This window comes from Lithobates pipiens, unplaced genomic scaffold (genome assembly GCF_037356315.1).
Source record: "Lithobates pipiens isolate NorthernLeopardFrog02 unplaced genomic scaffold, aLitPip1_a1.2 Scaffold_8, whole genome shotgun sequence".
Taxonomy (NCBI): domain Eukaryota; kingdom Metazoa; phylum Chordata; class Amphibia; order Anura; family Ranidae; genus Lithobates; species Lithobates pipiens.
In genome coordinates, this window is record NW_027507903.1 from 128527412 (window position 1) to 128553341 (window position 25930).

The window sequence follows — 25930 nt, forward strand, 5'->3', positions numbered from 1 at the left end:
CTGAGCAACATAACTTTTTGGTTTGTAAGATTTATGCATCTGTTAATAAATCCTGCTCTTGTTTAAAGTTTGAAGGCTCTAACTTATTTGCATCTTATCAAACCTGCTAAATCTGCAGGGGGTTGAATACTACTTGTAGGCACTATATATATATATATATATATATATATATATATATATATATATATATATATATATATATATATATATATATATATATATATATAACGTTTTTGGATTTAACAACTTCAGCCCCGGAAGGATTTATCCCTTTACTGACCAGGCCATTTTTTGCAATACGGCACTGCGTTGCTTTAATTGACAATTGCACGGGCATGTGATGTACCCAAACAATTGATTCCCCACCCCCCCCAATAGCGCTTTTTGGCATTTGATCCCCTCTGCTGTTTTTATTTTTTGCGCTATAAACAGCAGTTTTACTTTTACTGCTATAATACACATCCAAAAAAAAAAAAAAAAAAAAATCTAATTTCTTCATGCAATATGTATTCTGCTACCTATTTTTGGTAAACAAAATCCCAATAAGCATATATCGATTTGTTTGCGCAAACGTTATAGCGTCTTTATTTTTTATTATCTTTACTGGTAATGGCAGTGATCAGCAATTTTAAGCGGGACTGCAGCGGACAGATCTGACCCTAAGTGACACTTTTTGTGGACCAGTGACACCAATACAATGATCAGTGCTAAATAAATGATCAATGTATAAATTACACTGGCAGGGAATGGGTTAACACTTGGGGGCAATCAAGGGGTTAACTGTGTTCCCTGTGTGTGTTCTGTGTGGGGGGGGGTGGGCTCACTGGGAACACACAGATTGCTGTTGCTGATTACTAGGAACAACAAATCTCAGAGTTGTCCTCTGTCAGAATGGAGATCTGCCTTGTTTACATAGGCAGATCCCTGTTCTGCCTCTCTGTACCGCGATCGCAGGGGGCCGCGCTCATCCGGCTCCTCGTGCATGAACGTACAGGTACATCGGTTTGTGCAGCCGAGCCGCCTTGTGCCAGTATATCGGTGGAAGGCAAGTGCTTAAATCTGATTTTTTTTTTTTATTTTCATCAAAAGTATTTTAATAAAATGCTTTTGGAGTAAAAAATCTAAAAATAGTTTTCAATTTAAGATACATTAAAAAAATTTAGTTTATTCAGCATGAAATGGAGCTTAGTTATGTAGTTGTATAGTCTGCAATATTTACATTTTTGGTAAACTCATTCACTGAATCCAAGCTCTGCAAGCTTAGATAACATGCACTGCATTGATGCATTCACACAGTTTAACAGGAACCCGAGATAAAACAAAGTTCAGGAATATTCCTTTATCCCTTTGATTTGCAAATCTATGTACACTACAAATTGTAAGATTAAATCGGTTGTGATATCACAGTTTTACTAACCGGACAGATTATTATTCTAAATAGGAAACCATCATTTTGTTTGCAAATATTAAATATTATACCTACCAGCAAGAATAAGTCCTTACATTTAAAGAGAACCTGTAATTTCAAGACCCATCATGGCAGCACCCGTTGGCGGGCATCCAGTCACCTGCTGCCACCACGACCCTCAACTTGTTGTGTCACTACCGCATCACCAGCCCTCCCACTAAAGTGAATAGGACTGTCTGAGTCAACAGCAGGTCAGAGGAACCGCTGTGGGACAGAGATGACAGTTGCGCTTTGAAAATTATAATTTTTTTATCAAGTCAATTTAAATCAAACCTACTCTTAAAGTGGATGTAAACCAAATGTCATCCTTTCTAAACTACTGCCATAGGGGTTATCTATAAGGATATACATGCCTCCTGCATGTATCCCTACCGGTCAAATGTCTCCCCTCTGTTATGAGAGCCGAAAAACTTCAGATTCTGTGGGTGGGTCTGTTGTCTGGAGCTCGGTGGGTGGAGTTGTGACGTCAGTAGACTCTCCGCCCACCGCTACACGCCTTGTCAATATGCATTTTTCCTGTGTATTTCTTACACTGAACTTCTGCTATGATCTCTAACATCCAGTGAAAAGACAGGAAAGTAACCACATGACTTCAGCATGCCCAATTATGCTGAGGTGGGGAACATCCAATCCTGGCAGAGCAGCAGAAGAAAGGAGTGGGAGGGAATTAAAAAAAAATAATCCATGTTTCTTGGGCTAGTGCACAAGATATGTATATCACCTGTCACTCACAGCAAGGGGGAGGATTTGAAAAAGGTTTCTCTGTTTGTCAAGATTTATCTCACTGAATAAAAGAGGATTGCTCAGAGCTGGATTAACGCTTTGTGGCAAGACTGGGCTCAAATGATAGGAAATCTTATACTCTACATTGGGACATTAAAAAAAAAAAAAAAAAAATCTGGTTTACATCCACTCATTTTCCATAATCAGCCTCATTGTAATGTGCACCCATAGTGATTTACTTTTAGGATATTTAAATGGTGAAATTTGTAAAGTAATTTATTTTTAAAGTAGTGGGCTCTCCGTTGATTGCTTTACTATCTGACAGGAGGAGCCTGTCAATCTACTCCTGCTCAAGGAAACCCTAGTAACCACTGGAGAAAAGTTACATTTACAAAACACTTCCTGATTAAGGCTGCATTAGAATATGCTTGACAAATTTTTAATCTACATATTATCCAAAAGATCAATTTCAATATAGATTATCCTAACCGAAAACAAAATTCTCCTCTGGGTAGGAAACTGTCAGTGGCTGTTCATTTTATAACCTACCTGTTCTTGCAGCTGTGGCCCCATTTTATCCTCCCATTCTCGCACACGCAAGGAAAGTACTGTCTCTTGTGCATACTTCTGAGAATTAGCAATGTACAGCTCCTAAAAAAAAATAAAAAAATAAAATAAAAAAAAATAAATGCATTCCTTAAAAGGATCACTAAAGGCAATATATATATATATATTTTAAAATAACAAACATGTTATACTTACCTCCACTGTGCAGCTCATTTTGAACAGAGTGGCCTCGAAACCTGCTCTTCTGGAGTCCCTTGGCGGCTGTCTCGGCTCCTCCCCACAAGGACTCCACAACTTAATGCGAGCTCCCTCGCATGGTGTTGAGTGCTTGCGGGCGTGCTCCAGTGATAGCGCTGGCGGCCGTAGCCGATCGCTGTATCACTCGGCCCCCGCCCCCTGGCACACCGTGTTATTGGATGTGATTGACAGCAGCACGAGCCAATGGCTGCGCTGCTTTCAATCTATCCACTCTAGCCAATCAGCGGCCAGGGTGAGCGGAGAAGAGGATGTCGGGGGCGAGAGCGGGACTTTCGAGGGGTCAGGTAAGTAAAAACGGGGGGATGGGGGAGCTGGCATTGTCGGATGTTTTTTCACCGTAATGCATAGAATGCATTAAGGTGAAAAAACTTTTACCTTTACAACCCCTTTAAATGGAAAGAATGATGCTAACTGTGGTTCATAATATAAGCATCTACAAATATCTAGAATATTATAAATGGTTTCCATTTTCTACACATTTCCCAAAAAGAAAGCTGGGCATGTATAAAAAAAAAAAAAATCTGGTTGGATAATATAAAAAAGCGCTGCTCAACTTCACCAATGTTTAAAAAACAAAATTATGACACCTACCACATTCTTTCTCACCAATTCCTCATATGATATCTGGCCATCAAAGTCAATAGGTTCTATAGGGGGGACAAGAATAAGTAGACAGAAATCAGTACAAAAATGTAAACTTACACCAGAACTACAATACAGCCAACACATGTTACCAAAGGTCCCCTGTCCCTGACCACTTCCTAGTTATTTGCATATCTTTAACAAATATCTGTCAAATCTACATTGGTAAACATACAAAACCTTAACCAAACTGCCTCAGGTAGCAACCCAAGACTACAGGTGTGGGGGTCGCACGTAGACAGGGAACTTTTACATACTTGGCCCAATCACAGGCTGCCTCGTTCACAATAGTCTAAATGTGCTTATATTTTGCTTGATAAATGATACTCATATTTGAGCGAAGACTTTTTTTTTTTTTTTTTTTTATATCTGAAGACAAGTGTTAAAGTGATTGTAAAGTCTCGCTTTAAAAAAACAAAACAAAACAAAAAAACAAACACACACACACACGTTATACTTACCTCCTCTGTGCAAAGTCAACTGTGGAGTTGGTTTTTCAGAGAAGCCTGGATCCTCCTCTTCTCCGGCCCCTCCCTCTTGACGAGTGTCCCCTTAGACCAGCAGCTTGCTATGGAGGCACCCGAGCCGAGTCAGAGCTCAGACTGTCCATTCAGACACGGAGGCCCGACCCAGTCCCGCCCCCTTTCTCCCCCGATTGGCTGTGGCACAGCCACGGCGCCAAAGTCAGCCAATCAGGAGGAGAGTCCCGGACGACCGAGAGAATTGTAGATTTCGCTGGATAGAGATGGGGCACAGGGTAAGTATTAGCGGGTACGGCTACAAACAAAAGGTTTTATCTTAATGCATAGAATGCATTAAGATAAAAAACCTTCTGCCTTTACAACTTTAAATCCACCCCAAAGCCATCTTACAACAGATCATTCACAAGCATGTGTGTCGAATAAATTAACATCCTACAGATCACCAGACATGGCATAACTAAACTGTGATAGTCAGGGGCATCAATCACTCCAAGTCCAACTTACTGTTCAATACATGTTCATGGTAAATATGAACATGTTTTGCGAGCGCACCTGTTAAAATACTAATTCATGATCTTGCCGTTAGAATTACAACTCTGAAAAATTATTCAGCTAAGTTGCACTGGCACGCTGGTTGTCTAGCACTTGTAAATAACAATAATGCTGAATATTTTGGTGACTTCTGATCTAAAAAATGCTGCAACTATGCTTAAAGTAAAGGAAAAAGGTAAAATCATTTACCTTGATGCTGAACAGTAGGCACAAATGCTCTAATTTAAAGCGGTTGTAAAACGCTGAGGGGGAAAAAAAAAAAAAAAACCTGTAAGACAACAGCATAATGTATTAGTATGCATGTCATACTAGCACATTATGAAATACTTACCTTGGAACAAAGCCCTCCCAGTAGCACCAGCTCACCGCTGAGACGGCTGACATCTTCCTTGGTGTTTCTTCTGGATTCATAGGCACTGTGAGTGGCAGAAGCCGCAATGACATCACTCCCGCACAGAAGCCTGTTTCCGCAACAGGCTCTGAAGTTCTGCAAGTCGGTCCTTCAGAGCGCATTTGCTGATGTAATCAACTACATGCACTTTTAATATCTCCTAAACTGTGCAATAAGCATTGGGCATGTGGCAGGTATTCTTTATGGAGACATTGGGGGTCTAATAGACCCAAATATCTCTGCTGCCTTCCAAAGCATGCAACCAAGAGATATGCGCCACCAGCACTTTGAAAGTTATCACTGCTGGACGACAAGCACAAGCTGATTGTTGCTATTGCAGCAATTGGGTCGTGTTAAACCCTTCACTCTTTGGATGCACTATGTACATCCAAAGATCTGAACTAGCTAAGCCTTTTTGGAGTGTATATAAAAGTGTTAAACACAGTTTCAGACATTTCCAAGTAACATGAATGTGACCACTTCAGCCTTTCAAGGGACCACAACAGCCCACTTCTAGCATTACCAATATTTTCACACGCTGGCATGTCTGTCAAGATAGCTGGAAAAGTTTGCCCCAAGTCTTCATGGTCTGAAAGGTCTACATAAAAGAAAAAAAAAAAAAAAAAAAACACACATGAGAACAAATAAGATCGAGTAAAAGGTAAAAATTGCATAAAATGGACGAACTGCAAGGGAACAGTCAGATCAATATTACAGAATCAATGAAAGTTCTTGGATTGTGTCAGTACTATTATTTTTCCACAGTGCTTTGGGTGGGGGTGGGGGGCTGCGGACATTTACAAATGTATTTTTTATTTTATTTTTATGGCAGTTTTATTTTTTTTACTAGCAATGGCGGCGATCAATGATTTTTAGCAGGACTGTGACATTGCGGCGGACAGATCGGACAGCTGACATTTCTGACACTTAAAATGCAGCAAGAACACACCCACGGTATGTTTTTGATGCGGGTTTGAGCCACGTGACCTATGAAAAACACACCATAAGCACAGTAAAAGGGTGGTAAAATCGTGGAAAATTGTGTGCGTTTTTGGTGCCATTATTGGCACCTTTTTCTCTTATCAGCAAAATGCAGATAACACCATTTTCGGCCAAAATTTCAGTGAATCTCTAATGTACAGTAAAGTGCAGACACTGAATATATGTCAGGGTGTTGAATGTCAGATGCTTATTTGCATATTAGCTCTCAGAACCAAAAAGAATGTATAAAAATAAAATATAATATAAAAATCATTCTACTTAATCACCTTATTTATTCAAAGTCAAGGATAGGTCAATTTTAAGATCAGTATTATTGTTTATTTCATGCAAGTATAGAGAATCAGAGTTTAAGCAAACCTGCACAATCCTCCTCATCAAGATAATCATCACGTGGTTCCTCTATGTGATTAGTTGGTTCTTCCTCAGCGAGCAAGTCTGCTACCTTGGTAACTAGTGGGCCCTAACAACAAAAGTACAGGTGAATAAAAGATTTGTAATTGAGGCAGTTACCAAGGATTACATTTGTGGAGGAATGCAGTGGTAGAAGGGCATAGAGCAAGGATATGCAATTAGCGGACCTCCAGCTGTTGCAAAACCACAAGTCCCATCATACCTCTGCCTCTGGGTGTCATGCTTGTGGCTGTCAGAGTCTTGCTATGCCTCATGGGATTTGTAGTTCTGCAACAGCTGGAGGTCCGCTAATTGCATATCCCTGGCATAGTTTTGTATGCATCCACATACAGTCCACTGATGTCCCAAAATGTACAATAAGTTTTGTTTGCATGTGTCAGTCATGAGATATCTTCAACAATCATTACATAAACATTACAATGATTAACAATAAATGCAGACTTAAAATAGGATTTTTTGTAAACTTTTTTTTATTTTTAAAACACACACATTCGAATTCATAAGGGGATCAACACCTAGAAGGTATCTAGCCAAACTATAGGATATAGTCTTCCTTTTGAACGACAATCACTAAAAGGCCAGCATTCACTAGGATTGTGGAGTATGCACGGGAATTAGAGCAGCACACTTTGTATTACTTTTAGGTTACATTATATTATAATATAGTGCACGTTGCCTTTTCTGATCTGTTCTTTAACGTGAAGTGCGGTACTATTTGGTTTTTAGCCTGATAGACTTGCCAACCAAAGAGGCTCAATATCCACTTAAAACCCCTTTCACACTTGGGCAATTTTCAGGTGTTTGAGCGCTAAAAAAAATAGCACCTGTAAAGTGCCTCTCAAGTTACCCCAGTGTAAAAGCCAGGGGGCTTTCACACTGGGGCAGTGCGCATGCAGGACGAGAAAAAAAAAAAGTCCTGCTAGCAGTATCTTTGGGACGGTGCAGGAGCGGTGTATACATCGCTCCCGCACCTGCCCATTGAAATGTGGTAACACATGCGCTATTAACCCTTTCTTCGGCTGCTAGCGGCCAAAAAGCACCGCTAAAACTAGTGCCACTTTACCGCTAACGCATGCACCGCCCCAGTGTGAAAGTGGTCTTAAACTTTGTAAAAGTATGAACCAAAGACTAAGGAGCTACTGAAGCTTGATGTGAAAAGCCTAGACACCAGAAGATCTACATCTGGGATTCCCCACCTTCTGCAGAGTTCCTTGAACATTTCTGGATGAGGAGCCCATCCCCCTGAAGACAGTCAACTGCTGAGAAAATCAACCTGCCAATTTTAAACGCCGGGAATGGCGATAACAGACAGGGCGGGCACATCAAGTTCCACCCAAGTCAGGAAGAGATCTGAATCGTCTGGAGCAGCCCAGCTTCTTGTGCCACTCTGATGATTTATGTATGTCACTGCTGTGGTGTTGTCCAACTGAACCCTTACAAGGAGCTCCTCCAGCTGCACTGACCAGCACAGCAGGACAAGACAAATAATCAATTCCAAGCCGTTAATGGGCAACAACCTCCCCTGTGGTGATCAGAGATTGTCCAGAACCCCAGCCCAAACCACCAGGCTGGCTTCCCTCGACAGGACCCTGTAGGACAGTATGAGGAATGATTTGCAGGACTGGGATGGGGCTTGGAGACCAAGGCTTATATTTGATGCAAGAAATGCTTCTTGAAATTAGAAGGGGTTGTTGGCTTTTGTACCTCTGGCTTTTACTTCCAATTAAGCAGCAACAAGGTACTCATGCCCACAGTTACTATTTGGAAGTAGTCATTCAGGACCAAAACAAACATTTCCCTTAACAGGGCAAAACATTCCACCTGCTTTTTACAAGACAACTCTGCTGACCAAAACGTCAGCCAGACAACCAGACATGAGAGCTGCTGAATAGAATCCCTCAAAGCATCCACTGATAAAAGAACAAGGCACAAGGAAAAATTTCCCATTCATCTGTCTGGCTTGGTAAACCCACGGTCAGGTTCTCGATCCATTGATCTCTTGATATACGTTAATGCTTTGACACATGCTTGCCCCATTTAATGGTTGTTTCAAAACACTTATTTCTGCCTTACTTACTGGACAGACTAAAAGGTCATCACTAAGGACGAGCTCAGGCGTGTTCACGAACCGCACGTGTAGAGCCTGCCAGGAAGTCAGCAATGCACAGCGCTCATCACAAGCAGGGAGACCTTTTCCCGATCCACAGCTGCAGAGACCGGGAAATGCCTGTGATTAGCGCTGTGCAGTGCCGACTTCCTGCGGTTGCGAACATGCCTGAGCTCATCTTTAGTCGTCACACAGGCAGGACTTGACCAGCTGGCCTCATTAGCACACACCCTGCATCCTCGACCCTCCTACCAATCCATTTCCAGGGGCATGTTTTTTAAATGAAATGCAATCAATGATAACTGTTCTCTAGTGAATACACAGGTATCAATTTTTTTTTTCCTACCCTAGCTTTAATCTTGCATAGATCGTTCATTTGGAATTTTGAAGTGTGCAGGAATGAGAGATGAGATAACAGCCCATGTGGAGCAGATCTGTAGTATTGAAAACAGAAGTGTAGCTGGGTTCTGTTAAATTCACCTTAGGCTGGCCATACATTATACAAAAGGACAAGAAGCGGCACACTGATCTTCCCAGTAAATGGCTGTGCGGCGGGGGGGTCAGGACAAGTATGATCATTGGAGGAGAGCACACTGAGTTACACAGAGATGAAACAAATCTCCCTACATAAGTTTTACATGTATAGCTGCTGTCTTCAGCTTTATATACTGTTTAGACAGTTCAGATGGCGTTAAGAGATTTTCTCTTCCTGTTCAAAAATGCTGTGAAGTCTGGGCATACAGCCAAGAAGCTGATTGGAGGAGAGGCACATACCCCCTTCTCATAGGTAAAAACTTTCAGAGTTGATGGTTGAATAGTTCAGGACTCTGCTAATCTATTTATAGCATCCTCTGCAACACAAAACTCAGGCTGCTTTTATCATATGTGATGGAGAACTCTTCAGGAGTTATCAAGCTAACAAAAGAACTGAGCAAGAGACAGCAACGGGACTTTGGAGAGAGATAAGAAAACACTGCAGATATATTTGCCCAGCTCAAATTTCACAAATCTGATTTACATCCACTTTAAGTGTGAGTGATGTCTTGTTGGATCCAACAGCTCATTATGGCCTAGGACAGTGATGGCGAACCTTGGCACCCAAGATGTCTTTGAACTACATTTCCCATGATGCTCCATTACACCGAAGATTGCTTGAGCATCATGGGAAATGTAGTTCCAAAACATCTGGAGTGCCAAGGTTCTCCATCACTGGCCTAAGATATGTACAGAATTCAGCATGGAAATTCAGGCACTACAAAAACTTCACAATATTGTCAGCTTTTGAAAAGATTGTGAAAGACAAAAAGTAGAGAGCCTTAAAAAGAGTATGGGAATCCACCCCCCCCCCCCCCATATTCATACTTGCCTAGGTGGATACAGCATCAGACTGATGCTATATCTGTCCCCCTGCCGCCTCTACACTGAAAACCAAAATCGAACATCGCCAATCGCTCAGGTTTTCGCAGCGCCGTGAGCAGTCGGTCACAGTTCTCTGCTCAACTCCCTCCACGCTCATTGGAGCTCTGAGCTGTGGAGGGGGCAGAGCGGGCCATCTCAGGCTCTCAGTCCAGGCACCTGGCGGATCCAGACTTTGTTGTGATGACTGGACTGAATTCCACAATGTCAGCAGAGAGCTGACTTTAGCCTGCTCTCTGCTGAAAACGGGTCACAGGAGTGCAAAACGAACTGCACTCCTGTGACCCACAGGAAAAGCCCAGCCAAACGAGCTTTGGCCGGACTTAAACATTCAGTTGATAAAGATCTTCATGCAGCAGATCAAAGAGGGACAAAAAAAATCCTTAGTGAAATAAAATGGAGATTGTTTTTGTCAAAAGGAGTCAAGTAGCTTCCTTGTCCTTATGCAGGGTCAGGAAAGTGAAAATCTGGAGAGGACTGCCAGTTTAGAAACAGGTCAGTACTAACAGCCACCTGAAAGAGGGAGGGAGTTTGTAAAATTTAGGAGTGGTGGGGGGCAGAGGACAGGATTAGGGGCCCACTATGGAACAGGGGTCCTGCAGGTGTATAAACATTTTCAGACACATTTGTAAGGCCTTGTAGATGAAAGCAGGTAATGTAGACTAGTCCTATAATAGATCAGCAGAAGTAGGGTGCCAAGATTATGTGGCTGCCAAGATGGGAAACCCAGAGGAATGAAAGTGCCTCCTAATAGGCATAGGCAGTTCACACGTGAAGGAAGATGCTCCACAAATCTCCCTGACCTCTGGTTCTATAGACTATGCATTACACAGTGTATTTGAGGCCATAAATGGCTGCAGCCTAAAGAGGGTAAATATAAAAACAGTCAGTAGCCACTCATAGGAGGGCTGACAAGAGTAACACATGCCAAATGCTGGGAGACAGTGGCCTGTTAAAAAAAACAATACAGCTGACATTTATTCGTTGGGCTGGCTGTCAGATGTGTATCCTGGAAAGCCAGCAGTCGACCTATTCCCGATCAGCACTCTGAGCCAATGGCAGATTGCTGGATAAACCCTGCATAGTTCGTACAGCAGTTCCGACTGGAGCAGTCAGTTTTAGTTAGTTTGTACCAAGCTAAAGACTCCTGGAAGGAATTAGTTTACAAGTCCATAAAGGATTGGGATATGGAAGCCCCAGAATAAAAAGCCTAGAAAGGTTTTGAAGTAAGAAGTGCTAGGTAAGGGGTGACCTGGCCAGAGGTAAAACAAAAATCTAGTAGGACAAAAGATAAAGACAGGCCAGGCACTTCCCCAAGGAATGTGGGCTGTTATGTTAGCAGGGGTACACTTTCAGTATTCATATCCAGTGGTCTGGGATTTTCCCCATGTAGGGGGAACATCTGCTGTTTTTACTGCATAAGACTCTTAGCTCAGTGGGTAAGAATGTGAAACCATTACCATTCTTTTTTGAAGCTGTTTCTGAAGTGTTAGTCTTTCCTTGACATGCTTCCAGTACAACACATCCATATCTGCAAAGAGCAAAATAAAAAAATAAAAAAAGGACTTTCAAAAAAAATTCAAAACCAAAAACTACAAATTAAGCCCCAAAATAGTAACCATGTCAACAAAAACAAAAGTTATTACCAGATAACTCCTTTTCCTTGAATCCTCCGGGAAGGCAAGCTCATGTGAACGTCCTGGAGGATGACGGGAAAACAGGAGTTATTACCTGACAACTCCTTTTACCCGCAGTCCTCCGGGATGGTCAAATTAGCTTATTGTCCTGGAGGATGACTTAAACACTTGTTTTTAGGCTGTGCAAGGGGTTTACACCCCATCATTAAGTTAGGCATTATATTCATTGCAGGTAACTAAAGTCTTAGTTATTCTAACTCACAATAGCAGGGGCACATATAAATTGCAAAACTCTTGAATAAAAATTGCAACACATCCTTTATGTATGACTTTTTTTCCAAGAAACTCACTGCAAAACATACCTGGAAATGTTGGACCTTTCTTTCTGTGTTTCACAGCTTCTGCCCCATCCCAATCTGTAAAAGAATAATTAGCAAATTAAATGACTCAAAATCAAGCTAATAGGGGACAGGCATGGCAAAAACAATATTCTAAACAGTTTATACAGGCAAAGATGAGCAAGGTCATCAGCCTGGTCATACAGCAGGTCTGTTTAAGTCTCAGGGACTGATCAAAAGAAATATAAATCTTTAATGGGTAATACAGTTCACACATTTGTAATGTGTATTTTACCACTTGCCTGGTGTTCAACTTTAACCTCCCTGGCGGTTTGATTATTTCGGATTTTAGGTGCTAAAAGCAGTACCATTATTTTGCATGAAAATTTGGCGTTTAATATTGTAGTCCTGTAATTCTTAGCAGTAACTCACTTAAATCTGTCCAAACCAGAGTCTAGCAGACATCCCGGGTATGATAAAGTTTGAAAAATGAAATCATAAATTATAATATAATTTATAAATAATTGTACCAAATAATAATATAACAATAATAAAAATTATTCAATAATGTAATCAAATCAAAAACACTGAAATTTGCTCCGTTTTGTCGCTGTCATTACTTTTCAGTATTTGATGACGGCTCTCCCCACAAATCGCCATCGCTAAATTCTGCGAGTGATTCCAATTTATTATCGCTGTTTTCTAGCTGGTCTATAATCATTTTTGATGTAAAGGGACAGTTTTGGTTGCTATGGACAATCTCCAGTTTCCAGGCATAAAGAACAGTTTTTATATTATAAAACTGCATGTAGGACACTGGGCAGACCACTAGGGACAAAGGGGATGTGAAATAATTGCATACAGCAATGTAATCTGTAAGATTACATTATACTGTATGTATACTGTGTGTTTCACTTTTTGAATTTTGCGCCGATCTCCATCCCCGTGCGTTGCAATGCTCGCAGGGAACGGAGATCAGCTCTGTGATAGATCGAGCGAGACACGGCTCGTTCGTACAGCGTGGGGACATCGCTGGATCCGAGGGAGAAGGTAAGTAAACATCCTCCTGGATCCAGCGATGCAGTCCCGAGTCTGGCTCGGGGTTACCGCTTTTGGTATAAAAATTCCACCCCGAGCCAGACTCGGGAATACCATCAGGGGGGTTAAATATGTCCATTGCAAATCACATTAGGAAAGAGGTGTGAAATGCAGTTCTGCTAAAAAACAAAAAACAACTTGGTTGCACTTACCGGAGACGTTATTTCTAAGAGCCTTTCAGGAAAGCACCTGGAAAGAGCGTAGCTCCACCCATGTTCTCAGGAACCACTGCAGCCTTTTAAATCCCTCCTCTTCCACCATGCCTTCAGTTATTGAGTGGCCTGCAACATGCTGGAAAACATATCACAGAACAAAACAACCATAACAAAACCAAGTCATATAAAAAAAAAAAAAAAGGGGAGGATAGTAGCTGTCCTGAAAGGCTCTTAGAAATACTGTCACTGGTACGTAACTAAGGTTTTCCCAAATTGCGTTTCAGGACAGCACCTTGAGAGGATAACCGAGAAACTTACCCTAGGGTGGGACCACTGCCTGCATTACCTTCCCACCGAAGGCCTGATCTGCAGCAGACAGTAGATCAAGCCTGTAGTGCTGGAGGAAAGTACAAAATATACAGCTTTGCATATTTGTTCAAGCGAAACACCGGCCCTTTCAGCCCAGGAAAACGCCATCAATCTCGTAGAGTAGGCAGCAATACCCGAAGGAGGTTCTTTTGCCCAAGCCATGTAGGCCTCTTCAATTGCCCATTTAAGCCACCTTCCCAAAGTACTTTTGGAAGCCTTTTCACCTTTGCGGGATCCCAAGAAAATTATGAAGAGGGAATTTGATTTTCTGAATCCCTTGGTTATGGCTAGATATTGTAACAGGCATCTTCTCACATCTAGTGTATGAAATGCCTCTTCTCCTGGGTTAGCTGAAGAAAAGGAGGACAGTATCATTTCCTGAGTACAATAAAAAGATGTAGCAATTTTGGGAAGAAAGGCTGGATCTGAGAATAACCCAATCCGGAAAAATAACTAAAAAGTGTTCCTTGACTGGGGAGCGTAACACAAGGGGTAGTCCCATGGTTGGGCGAAGGCGTCTAGCCCCTTGGCCTGAGCTGCTCTGTGAAGCAAAAAGAGTATAGGAAAAAGGAAGTCGCACAAAAGCGGTATCCCACACAACTTGATCTTGGATGCCGAATCGTCTGTCTACGTCTTTAGCCAGATGGTGCGTCTGGCCAAGTTGACGCTGAGGATCTTGCAGACGAGGCAGCAGCCATATACTTGGCAGCCTTCAGGAGAACTGGGAAGGACTCTAGCAAATCTTTTCTAGATGTCCTGGACTCCACGTGTCCTTTTAAGCTGCTCCAACCAGCATTCAAAATTTCTGGCAACCATAGCGGGCTTGAGGTTGGACGAGGTAGAATCTCACACTTTGAGGAGAGAATCCGCCTTCTTGTCCATTGCTTCTTTTAATATGCCCATATCACCGAAAGCCAAATCCATGCAACATGAAACTTGCAAAAAAGCCACATTCACCATAAGCTTTTTGATCCACACCTCAGTCTCGTTCCCTCTTCAAAAGTGACTCTTCTCTTAAAGTGATTGTAACCCTTTGTTTTAAATAACATACTTGCCTCCACTGTGCAGCTCGTTTTGCACAGAGTGACCCCGATCGTCCTCTTCTGGGGTCCCCCGGCGGCTCTTCCCCGCATTAGACAACCCCCTAGGAGAAGCGCTCTCACCTTGCAGGCGCGCTCCCGAGTCCAGCATTTGCGCCCATAGACACGAATGCCGAACTCGGCCTAACCCCTGGGTCATTGGATTTGACTGGAAGCAACGGGAGCCAATGGCTGCACTATAAATCTATCTAATCAAGAGCCGGGACCCGTGGGAGAGAGGGAGAGTGCGTCTCTGCCAAGGAAAAGACGGGGCTCAGGTAAGTAAAACATGTAGGCTCGCTCGTTGCAAGGTGTTTTTTCAACATATTGTATAGGATGCATTAAGGTGAAAAAAAACACAAGCCCTTAAAGAGGAAGTAAAGCTCAAAGGGCTTTACTTCCTTTTTTTGGTCCCTGCAAAGTAAAACCAAAATGTGCTAGTATGCAGCACATTATGTGATACTTACCTGAAAATGAAGTCTGCGCTGTCCCCGCTGTTCGCCCCCTTTCTTCTGAAACCGCGGGCCCTAGCTCTGTGACTGGCCAGAGTCGCGTGACGTCACTCCCATGCCAGTCACAGCTTTTATTAGTGAAGAAACGGCACGGAGAACCATTTCTTCACAGCACATGCGCCCATGACCATATCGTCACAGTACAAATTAGAGATCTCCTAAACGTCGCACGCATAGGAGATATTTACATTACCTAGAGGTAAGCCTTATTCTAGGCTTACCTCTCCGTGAGACATTTGTACAGAGATTTACAAACTCTTTAAGAGGTTTAATGAGCAAGAACCCCTCTCTGGATCCTTCCATTCTTTAACAGTTTCTGAAAGAATCCTGTGGACTGGGAAAACCCTGCATTTTGATTCATCCAGGCCTTGATGCATTTTATTTTTTTAGGGAGAGCTGGACCATCTCCTCCTGGATTTTGAGGGTGGTATAGATTATTGTTAGAGGAAGTAGACCACTTGTTTAAAACAGTTTGTATCTGGATGTTCTACAGAAATTCTCTTCTTCCTTGTGCGAATCCTTAAGGGAAATAGTACTCGCCCCCTCATCCTCCGAGTTGCTTGATGCCGCAGACTTTGAGGTGGACAGCAGGTAACGGAACTGCAAGTCTGTCTGGGTTGCTGAGTTTTTTCCAAAGAGTGGACTGAGCTTACAGTGTCTGTTAGCTCTTCCACAGAAGAGAATAAGTCTTTACACTGTAGTGAAGTTTCTTCTTCAACAAGGTCCGCAATGAAGGATTTTGGCCATGAATCCCTGAGGGGACTTTTGCAGGAAGGACATTTCCTGTGGCTTTGACCTAAAAAGGAAAAGCACAAAACTGCAACAGACCGTCACCTAGTGGGTAGGGAAACCTTACTATCACCACCTCAGGGAAAACAAGGTGCCACCTAGAAGCGCACTAAACCAGCCACCAACAGACAGAGGCATTTCCCAGACTGCAAAGCTGGAGCCCGTTTATCCCAGCTCTTACAGCAGCAGGCTCCCTTACTGGGAAGAATACCAACAAAAACACCCAACAAGCCCAACAGAGAAGATGGGGGCACCACTGTACCCCTCTTAACTGGGCCTGGCCGGCGCTTGCGGTGCCTGCTCCCACCAACACTGCTGACATCTCCATCTGAAGCATTGTGCACATCAGGCTGCTGAAAGAATCACTGGCACTTCTTGCGTACCCATGCCTTGGGGACCAGAAGCACTGACCTTTGACCAGCCCCCTAGCCCTTGTGTTCCGGTGGCCAGAACCACTGTTGCCTCGCCCTTGCCAGAAGCCCCATCCCCTGGAATGATGTCACTCGCCAACCAGGACCTGGGGTGGACATGCAGTAACTGCCTACAAGCCGCGGTTCCTGGCTTGACTGTCAGCCTGCCCCAAACTTGCGGCCCCCAGACCAGGATTCTCCAGCAGGTCACTGCTTCCCCTGAGCTGCCCTTCACACCGGGAGGGTCCTGGAGCGAGCACAGCCCCCCAAACTGGCTCCGCAGTGCTTGCACATGGAAACACAAACAACTGAAGGCATGGTGGGATTCAAAAGGCTACGGTATTTCCTGGGAACATGGGTGGAGCTACACTTTCTCCAGGTGCTGTCCTGAAAGGCGATTTGGGAAAAATTACAGACCACATAAAATCAGTGAGTGATCAGTACACCTAAATCTGGTATTTTTATTCTGTTTAAAATGGGCACTTTCCAAGCAAACTGCTGCTATTTTAACCACTTCAATACTGGACACTTTCAGCCCCTCTTTGCCTTGGCCAATTTTCAGCTTGCAGTGCTGTTACGCGTTGAATTAAAATGTCCCGGTCAGGCAGCACTGTACCCAAATGAAAATATATGCATTTAATCCACACATGGTTTATTTTTCGCTAAACGAAAATTTTATATTATATCTGTGAAAAAGTACTTGCCGCTTCTGGATTTTGCATTCTTTTGTATATATTTGTCACACAATAATGATTCAGATCAACTCCATTTTATTACACAAAAATAATCTTGAGTAGATAATAAATTAAATCAGCATTTAAAAACTGCATTTTATAAAGGGAAAAAAGCTGTCCAAACCTATTTGGCCCTGTATGAAAAAATAATTGCTCCCTAAACATAATAACTTGTTGCGCCACCCTTGACGGCAACTGTAATTGAGCGTTTGCAGTATCTGAATAGGATTTAAGTCCAGACTGACTAGTCCACTCCATAACCTTTATTTTGAGCCATTCAGAGCTGGACTTGCTGGTGAGTTTGGATCATTGTCCTGCTGCATAACCCAAGTGCAGTTGAGATTGAGGTCAGGAACTGATGGCCGTAAATCGTCCTTTAGGATTTTCTGGTAATTCATGGTTTTATCAGTTATGGCAAGTTGTCCAGCTCATCACACTACCACTTACTTGTGTGACTGTTGGTATGATGTTTTTTATGAAATACTGTGTTAGTTTTTCCAAAGATGTAACGGGAAGCACACCTTCCAAAAAGTACAACTTTTGGCCCATCAGTCAACAGAATATTTGCAGGAAAGTCTTAGGGATAAATCAAGATGTTTTGTGGCCAACGTGTGATAAGCCTTTGTGCACTTTTTGGTCAGCAGTGGCTTTGGCCTTGGAACTCTCGCATAGATGCAATTTTTGCCCAGTCTCTTTCTTATTGTTGAATCATAAACACTGACATTGAGGCAAGTGAGGACTGCAATTCTTTAGATGTTCTGGATTCTTTTATGACCTCCTGGATGAGACATTATGCTCTTGGAGTAATTTTGGTAGGCCAACCACTTTTGGGAAAGGTCAAAACTGTTCTACGTTTTCTCCATTTCTAGATAATGGCTCCCACCATGGTTGGCTGGAGTCCCAAAGCCTTAACAATGGCTTTGTAACCCTTTCCAGACTGCTACATCTCAATTACCTTGTTTCTCATCTTTTCTTGAATTTCTTTATATCACAGCATGATGTGTTGCTTTTTGAGATCTTTTAGTGTGCTTCACTTTTTCACATAGAGCCAGGCAGGTTTGGACAGCTTTTTTCCCTTAAATTAAATCTTTAAAAAAATGCATTTTAGAGCTACTCGAGGTGCTTTGCATAATATTAAAATTAGTTGGATGATCTGATTCATTTGTGTGTGACAAATATGCAAAAGAATACAAAATCAGCAAGGGGGCAAATATTTTTTTCAAAATCTATGAAAAAAAAAAAAATTATATACTGTATAAAATATATATATATATATATATATATATATATATATATATATATATATATATATATATATACATATATACATATATACATACACACACACACACTTTTTTTCTTAGTTTTTTTATAAAATTTTGCAAACAAGTAATTTTTCTTCTTCGTTGATGTGCGCTGATGAGGCCGCACTGATAGCAACTGATAGGAGGCACTGAGAGGATGCTAATGATGACTAATAATCAGTGACCAGATTTTTATTTTTTTTTGTAAATGTGACAGCTCATGATGAACGTAATGCTGACAACAGGAAAGTTTGTTTAAGTGTCCAGTTGTGATTGGCCACAGCTGATCACTTGGTATGGGGTGGCCCCTTTCCCACGATCACAGAGCGCGCCGGATGCGCGCCTCAGGTGTCTGAGGTGGTTAAGCATAAACTCACAAAAAATACTCACAAGTAGAGGAAAACCACTTTAGGAAATCCTGCAGTTTACATGGAAGTTTCCTCTTCCTTTTATTTGAGGACACATCGACAACCCCTCGAGGAAGTGTATAGTGTTTTCCTGACAGAAAAAAAAAAAAAGATAACAAGACAGAAAAAAAAGTTATAGCAGTTAAATAACCAAAAAACACAACACACCTGATAAAAAGTTAATTGAAACACCTTACCTTTTTTAAAAGGTTTATCTTCACTGGGCTTAAAGGGGTCCAGACTCTGCCATGCGTCTAACTGGTTATCCTTAGAAATAGGAAGACAGATATATTTCTTACAAATAGGATTCATACCTCATTTGTGTTATGAAAAAAAAAAAGCATTCCTCTCTGGGTGATCCGTGTACATTGCAAGGATTTTAACTGACCGTTTTAGATTCCTACCCGATTGTGCTCTTAACCACTTAAGGACCAGACCTATTTTATTTTACACTTGGAGTTTACAAGTCAACTTAGAACCCCTAAGGATTATATATTTTTTTTCAGACACCCTAGAGAATAAAATGGCGGTCATTGCAATACTTTGTAACACCGTATTTGCGTTGCGGTCTTACAAACGCAATTTTTGGAAAAGATACAATGGATACAACTCCGTGTCCATTTAGACACAGATCTGTGGCCCGGCCCGCCCCCTTTCTATTCTCATTGACTGACAGCAGCGGGAGCCAGTGGCCAATGAGGACGGGAGTTCCGGATGGCTGAGACATTCCTGCAACATTGCTGGAGCTAGAGGGACCTCAGGGAAGTATTAGAGGAGCTGCTGCCCACATAAGGCTTTTTATCTTAATGCATAGATTGCATTAAGATAACAAACCTTCTGCCTTTACAACAACTTTAAACTGCCCATAGAGGGATCAAAATTTGGCCAGTTCGCAGGGACTTACTGAATTTAAAATTAAATTTATGAGCACTGTGGTTTTACAGAAGTCAATCTACCAATCAACTTCTGTACAACCACCCTGTTGGATTTTAGCTGCTCAATCATTGCTGATCAGATTATTCAGACAGCGGGAAGCATCCCCACTGTCAGAGCATACAGCCTAGTGGATTTCCCCATCCACCTCAAAATGTGTGGATGGGGGAATCTGGCCAGTTTTTTTGTTCAACCTGCTGGTCAAACGATAAAAAAAAAAAAAAAAAAAAAAAAACTCGTCTATGGGCAGCTGAACACTACCTCTCCTCTGATCACTTCAACACAGAGCACTTTTACCCTCCTTCCTTCCCAGACCAATTTTCTGCTTTTCACACAAATGGAGCTTTCTTTTGATGGTAATCACCACTGTTTTATTTTTGGCGTTAAGCGGAAAAAAAAAAAAAAAAAAAAACGTTTTAGTTTCTATTGTAAAATTTTGCAAATAAGTACTTTTTGTTCAAAAGATTTGACCTTCAAATTATACTACTACACATCTTTGGTAAAAATACCCCAAATTAGTGTATATTATTTACAGAAAGGTACTCTGATGGGCTACACACAGGTATTCTTTATTTCTGGGGCAATCAGGGCACAGCACTGTAAGAGGTTAACCGTTAAATCACTGTTCCCACGATCTCCTCACACTGGACCGATCTGAGGAGGAAAACCCGGTAACATTGATTTACTGCGGTTTGTTTACATTTGTGGCCAGCTGTGATTGGACACAGCCGGTCACCTGGTATAGAGCCAATTTCATTGGCTCTTCACCCCGATTGGGGGATGGGCTGTGTCTGAGGGACACACCTCATCCCCGATCACAGCGTACCCCTGGAGGCATGCACAAGCAGCGTGACTGGAAGGACGTCAAATGACGTCCACCCGGAAAGACAAGAGGTTAACGCTGGCTTCCTGCCATAGGCCAGGCGGGAACCAGTTAACAATGCTGCTGGCCAAAGGTGTCTGTGTTCCTATATCTAGAGAGTGTAGGTAGCCTGGGACAGAAGTGTGTTAGTGGATACATCAGCAGGAAAAATTAAAATGGGAAAAAGTCTAAAAACTAAAACTAATGCAGCAACATTTAAGGATTGGTAAGCTGCAATATATTAAATTTTTGGTTTTGGGCATAATACCACTTTAAGATAGGTACTCTACCTTTATAATGGGTATTTCCTTGACTTCTCTTGGCCGAAGAACATAGCCTCTCTCTTCTGTTTGAATCTACAACGTAAAAAATCATAGAAAAAAAAATAGGTTAATCAATTAATGCAAATTTCACACAGAAAGTCATGGAACGAAAAAGATTATGCAATCATGCTGGGCCAGCTCTAGTTTAAGAAGCAGTTTTCTGAACTACCCCATCTACTTCTATCCATGATATTTCTCTGAAAGTTTTTCTAGGAGTGTATATGTCCAATGTTACAAATTCTTGTACTCTCCTGTTCCTGACAATTTATGAATGGAAATAGTTACTGCCATGGAACTCTATGGCGCTGCCAGGTTGCATTCCATTCATAAAATAGAAAGAGCAAAGTACAGAACACAGAGGCCAGAAACAATGAGCCAACTGTACTGCTGTGCTTCAGGCATTCGGAGAGCCATGAAACGACAGCATTTTACCTACATTATACTTACCTCCATCTGCATTTTCAGTCATAATTGTCCCTGGAGCTCTCCAATAACCAGTCTGAGCGTTCACTCATCTCAGATAAAGACTCAGGCTTAACAAAACCTAACTCTTGCAATATAAAAAGATACTTAGAACATTCAACTACATTTCACTAACTACGCACTTTATTTTAAAGTGGAGCTCCACCCAAAAGGGGAAGCTGCACTTGTTCACATCCCCCCTCCCCCCTCACATTTGAACTTTGGCGGTGGGGGAGGGGGAGACCTGTCCAAACCAGGTACCCGCTCTCACTTCTGGGTAAGATCGCTTCACAATGATCGTGGTGATCTAGAAAATTTGTGGCTACTCCTCCCCCTCCTGCTGCCTTCTGGGAGAGACACATCCCAGAAGACAGTGGGGGGGGGGGGGACACCATTCAGAAATTGCAGCGCAAGTCACGTACGCACAGTAGGAAACAGGCTGTGAAGCCGCAAGTCTTCACTTCCCATTAGTGAAGATGCCAGTGCCTGCACCCACAGCTGAATCTGGGGTGGTGACATTGCGGGATATCTGGACAGGTAAGTGTCCTTATGTTAAAGTCAGCAGCTACAGGATTATTTTTTTATTTTTTTTGACATGCTGGAACTCTTCAACCTTTGAATGACAAAAGTCAGCATTAAAGCAAACCTGTAAAAAAAAGGCCTGTTAAATTCCCAGGTGAACCAGTATACATATAACTTTGTACCATTCAAATCTGTGCATTGTCTGACCACACTGCTCACAAGCAAATACCTAAAAAACTTCACCCTAAAAGAGGATGTTCTGCTTTACTCCCTCCTCCACACCACCTTACTCATTTTTGTCACTTTTTTTGGGGAGAGCACGTACCTGGTTTTTACAGGTACCCGCTCCCAGTTCCTGTCAGATTGCCACGGCATATCCACCAGATGTCCTCCTTCTAACCTCAGGGGAGAGAGACTATCTGTTGGCTTGTGTTGTGACTGAAGGCATGTCAGCTGATAAAAACACTGGTCCAATAGCATCACAAGTCACCAGCTACTACTCTAGTTTCTTCCCTTGCCAGTAGTTTGTGGGCTCGCCCGAGTTCAATTGTTCGAGAGAGACTAGTGTAGCACCAGCTTGTGTTCTGTGCGTGCTTCTTTGCAGCATGCTGTCATTCACAGTAACTCAAGCTGCCAGCTATTATTGTATTCTCTCCCTTGAATGTTTGGTGGCTGCATCTGGGCTCAACCCTTTCAGTCAGTTCTTTTACAATTAAATCTTTTCTGGAAAAGGAAGTCGTGAGAGGAGGCAAATGACTGCAAGATTGGAGAATAAATAGGAGGAGATGGCATCATCGCTGGCTGTTGAATCCCCAGCTAGTGAAATACTGTAATGCTGATCATTTAATGCGCATTACGCAAATGGTACTTACAGGACATCAGTAAAATATAGGAATGTAGAAAGTAAAAATCCTTCCTGGAATGCTGTGATCAGCCTACGTTCCACCACAACTGGAAGGGGTGAGAACTCAGGACTGGAAATTACATCTATTAGGCAATAAATGATCAGCACTGCAGTACTTTACTATCGGCTCCTTTTTTCCTCCTCATCTTGGTTAACATCTTGGATATTCTGAAAACCACGTGGGGTGGGGGGTAATCCTTACGGGACCAGTGTAATCCATTACTCTCTACCAGATCTAAAGCTTTTTTGACCCCCAGACTGAAAAGGTGGAAATCTATGATTTCTGGCGAGTAGAGACCCAGGAGGGGTGGGTGTCACATCACAGAGTGACGTTTGGAGCACGATGATGACGATTTGAGCACAAGAGCACTTTATTTGTGACAATAACAGCAATCTATGTATATTTACACTGATGGACTTTTTGTTATCACTTTATTTTGCTTACTGAGTTGCAAGTGCTGTATTTATGTTGTATTAGGCCCCTTTTACAAGTGCGGACCGTTCAGATCCGCCTGTCAGTTTTTTAGGTGGATCTGAACGGTCGCTCCATACAGCGCTATGGAGCGAAGGATGGCAGTGGCAACATGTCTGCTGATATCCGATCTGGGTCACTCCGCAAAATCCAGATGGATGGAAACTCTACGTTTCATCCGTCTGGCGGATCGGATGAAAACTGACAGGCGGTCCATAGTCATCCGATCCCCCCCATAGGGGAGAGCGGACTCTGACAGGTCTGTCCCTGCACTGACTTCTCAACCGCCAGCTCAGCGGGGATCAGTGGAGCGATCCCCGCTGAGCAAGCGGATGGCTAAATACGGACAGCCCCATGTGAAAAGGGCCTTAATGGGTGGAACTACAGCCTGTACTGACGGAAAAAAAAACAATTTTTATTTGATAACCACTGCACAGATTTAAATGGGACCATGCTTTGTAAAATGGGAAAGTGCTTTGTGATAACAAAGAAAAAAAAAGCTCCCAACCGTTCTTTAGCTATGCGTTCTTATATAATTCTGTAGTTAAATATTTCAGGAATGTTTTCTAGTACCTTTCACTGGGAATAAATGCTGCAAGTCACAATTTTACTAAAATAAGTTCTCAAGTGCCAAAAACTTTCATGAATTAAAGCGGAGTTCTGCACCCCGCCACCCCCAGCAAAAAATTAAGTTAGCAGCTATAGCATGCGTAGCTGCTGACTTTTAATATTAGGACACTTACCTGTCCTGGAATCCAGCGATGTTGACACCCCAGCTGATGGTTCCATTAGCTCTCGGGTGTCGCCGCCATTCATGGTAAGGGAAACCAGCAGTGAAGCTGAAAGGTTCCTTACTGCATATGAGTGAAGCGCACTGCGCTTTCTGAATGACCCGGTGGCTGGGGAAGGAGTCAACGAACTTCCAAGTGATCTGCTTCCCCCAAAAGGTGCCAAATGTGGCACTTTTGGGTGGAACTCTGCTTTAACCACTTACAGACCGTAACATTTTGCTGGTCAAAGACCAGACCACTTTTTGCGATTCGGCACTGCGTTGCTTTAACTGACAATTGCGCGGTCATGCGACATGGCTCCCAAACAAAATTGACATCCTTTTTTTCCCCACAAATAGAGCTGTCTTTTGGTGGTATTTGATCACCCCTGTGGTTTTTAATTTTTGCGCTATAAACAAAAATAGTGACAATTTTGAATTTTTTTTTATAATAAATATCCCCCAAAAATATATAAAAAAACATTTTTACCCTCAGTTTAGGCCGATACCTATTCTTCTACATATTTTTGGTAAAAAAAAAAATTAAAAAAACAAAAAACGCAATAAGCGATTATTGATTGGTTTGCGCAAAAGTTATAGCGTTTACAAATAGGGATAGTTTTATGGCATTTTTGTTAATTTTTTATTCTTTTTTTTTTTTTTTTTTTTACTAGTAATGGCGGCGATTAGAGATTTTTATTGTGAGTGCGATAATGGGCGAACACATTGGACATTTTTGACACATTTTTGGGACCATTGTCATTTATACAGTAATCACTGCTCTATAAATGCAGTGATTCCTGTGTAAATGACACTGGCAGTGGAGGGGTTAACCAGTGGGTGGCAGTGTAGGGGTTAAGTGTTCCTAGGGGTGTGTTACTAACTGTGGGGGGGCTGGGCTTTCATTTAGTGAACACTGATCTCTGCTCCAATCACATGGAGCAGAGATCAGCGTCACTAGTTGCTAGGCAGAATGGGCAAATGCTGTTTACACGGCATTTCCTCCATTCAGCCACCCGGTGAGACGATCGCGGGTATGCCCGCGGCAATCGAGTCCACGGGACCCACGGACGGACTCATGGGGGTTCCGACCGACACGCGAGCGCACTCGCGATGGAAGGGCGGCATTGAAGATTGTACGTACCTGTACGCCAATATGCCTGCCCGTGCCATTCTGCTGATGTACATCGCCATGCGCCGGTCGGGAACCGGTTAAGGTGGTGCGGCCCTCAATGGACATAATGGGGACCCCTGAAGATTTGTTCCTTTCAAACTGTCCCACTGCTTCGAGTTTGACATGCCTGGCTTAAGCTAAACTCTCACTTCAATACCACATGAAGCCTTTTGCGGTTTATACACTTCCTGGTAGCAAAGACGGTCTCCTAGTAGCAGTGCTCATCATAGTCAAGAGGGGAGCAATGTTTATTGCATAAAGAAAGACACTGAGGAAGCAGTTTTTAATTTTGTTTTAGATAATAAAAGTGCCAATATGCAATACAAACAGAAAAGGTCACAAGGTTTTCCCCACAAATGCCCTTTTAAAAATGAAAACAGCTGAATTCTCAGTGGTTAGCCAAATCAGCGAAAACAAATATTCTTACTATTGTTTCCTACAGAACTTCAAGACAAGAATAAACAGTTACTTTAAAAACAAAACTTAAAAGACACTTTAAAAAGATACCTGTTGTCGTTCAATGTGTTCTGCAGGTTCCATGTTCTCATCTTCTACTTCATGGTGATCATTTAGCGGGACAAAGACATCATCCCCATTATTCAGTGGGGCTAAGAGAAAAACACATGTTTTACTAGTTGATGCCTTACTGGTTTTTAAA

The 25930-nt window shown here is 42.3% G+C and overlaps 1 protein-coding gene across 1 annotated transcript in view; it reads right to left on the minus strand.

The window, feature by feature from the left end:
- The window catches only part of NCAPH2 (non-SMC condensin II complex subunit H2), a 91587-nt gene that overhangs the window by 23502 nt on the left and 42155 nt on the right, over nt 1-25930 (minus strand). Inside the window, exons 10-19 of the mRNA XM_077472760.1 lie at nt 25780-25880; nt 20937-21002; nt 19049-19118; nt 18835-18942; nt 12019-12072; nt 11480-11550; nt 6443-6545; nt 5607-5681; nt 3608-3663; nt 2741-2842 (exon numbers count right to left, since the gene is read on the minus strand). Of these exons, the coding sequence (XP_077328886.1) occupies nt 2741-2842; nt 3608-3663; nt 5607-5681; nt 6443-6545; nt 11480-11550; nt 12019-12072; nt 18835-18942; nt 19049-19118; nt 20937-21002; nt 25780-25880 (806 nt within the window). The remainder of the gene's footprint in view (nt 1-2740; nt 2843-3607; nt 3664-5606; nt 5682-6442; nt 6546-11479; nt 11551-12018; nt 12073-18834; nt 18943-19048; nt 19119-20936; nt 21003-25779; nt 25881-25930) is intronic.